The sequence below is a fragment of the Austrofundulus limnaeus genome, unplaced genomic scaffold (genome assembly GCF_001266775.1).
Source record: "Austrofundulus limnaeus strain Quisiro unplaced genomic scaffold, Austrofundulus_limnaeus-1.0 Scaffold109, whole genome shotgun sequence".
Taxonomy (NCBI): Eukaryota; Metazoa; Chordata; class Actinopteri; order Cyprinodontiformes; family Rivulidae; genus Austrofundulus; species Austrofundulus limnaeus.
The window spans coordinates 654,491-655,875 of record NW_013952511.1 but is presented as its reverse complement, the minus strand read 5'-3'; the positions used below and the strand labels follow the sequence as shown (position 1 = coordinate 655,875).

Below are 1,385 nucleotides of genomic sequence, written 5' to 3'. Positions count from 1 at the left end.
TTTTAATTCAGGAGATTATAAAAAAATCCTTCATTCTATGGGAAGAACCTCTTGATTCAAGAGAAAACTGTTTTTTAAAAAAGATGGATGCTTATTAATTAATTGTTAATCAATCTATAAGATAAATCAACTTCAGATTAATTCATTAACAATAACTTGCATCCTTAAGGAGTTAACTTAAATAATATCTACTCATATTCATGTAATTAAGTGTTTTAATGATTTGGCCGATTAATCGAAAAGTAATCAACAGATTAATCGATTATTAAAATAATAGTTAGTTGCAGCCCTAATCTTGTRTTGGGTTGCCATAAGTTAGTCAGTTGTACATGCATTTCCTATCATTTCTTCCAGCTAGTATCATTACAATTTGTTCCATGGTTAATTACATATTTTGGTACCAGAATACTGGTACTGAATGTTTGCTATTTGTGCTGTTTAAGGCTGCGTGGAAAGTCTGGGTGGTGTTGTGGCAGTGGCCTGTGGTCAGAACCATTGTCTGGCTCTGTGTGAATCCGGACACGTGTTCGCTTGGGGGGCAGGAGACGATGGACAGCTGGGGCTGCTAGCAGGGCAGGTTTACAGCAGTCATAAACCAAGGCAAGGAATCAAACCGTTTGACTCTAAATAAWTGCACACAGTTAATTCATCATTACATGTTTAACTAACTTTGCTCTCATCTCTGTGCAGCTCRGTGCCTATACCAATCCCCTTCCAGATAGTTCAGGTTGCTTGTGGAAACTCTCATTCCCTGGCATTGACTAAAGGTAAGTCCGTGAGTTTGCTGATGTGTCACAGCTTGAAGAATGTTTTTAAATTAACAGCACTTTAGATTTTTCTTTTATTTACTCTTTATTTTCTGTCTCCACAACACAGTAGCTGCGTTTCCATTGACCATGAAAATGCGCAAATTAGAAGTTCGAAAATAAATTTGCTCAACGGAAACACGTCAGTTTCGAAAAAACTTCCTTTTTTCGACAATGTTTTTGTGCTAGAATGAGGTGGTTTTTTTGGCCGTATCGAAATTGGTGTGTTTTGCAAAACTGCAATGGAAACACTTTTTCGCATCACRGGAGTCACGTGATCAACAACCGGCTGTTTCTACTGGCAAAAAAGATGACTAAAGAAGACAACAGGAAGTAGAAGTGGTRGTAGTAAAATCACAGAAGTTATAAAAGTAAGTAGTAAACTCACCGACTACAATTTCCCAAAAACKCAGCATACGCAGCTAGGGATGGGTACCTTTTGACGTTTGAATCGATACGGTACCAATATCAGGTATCTGGGAATCGGTACCGGTACTTAACGGTACTAATTTTCTGTACTTTGTGTGTGTTGTTTTTTCAGTATTAAACTTTTATTTTTTTATTTGACATATTTCTCAG

General features: G+C 36.9%; 1 protein-coding gene across 2 annotated transcripts in view; it reads left to right on the top strand.

The window, feature by feature from the left end:
• LOC106521463 (probable E3 ubiquitin-protein ligase HERC6) overlaps window positions 1-1,385 on the top strand; it is a 15,320-nt gene that overhangs the window by 3,440 nt on the left and 10,495 nt on the right. For both annotated transcript variants that reach the window (XM_014014028.1, XM_014014027.1), the window contains exons 2-3: window positions 444-600; window positions 691-767. In XM_014014028.1, coding sequence (XP_013869482.1) covers window positions 444-600; window positions 691-767 — 234 coding nt within the window. The remainder of the gene's footprint in view (window positions 1-443; window positions 601-690; window positions 768-1,385) is intronic.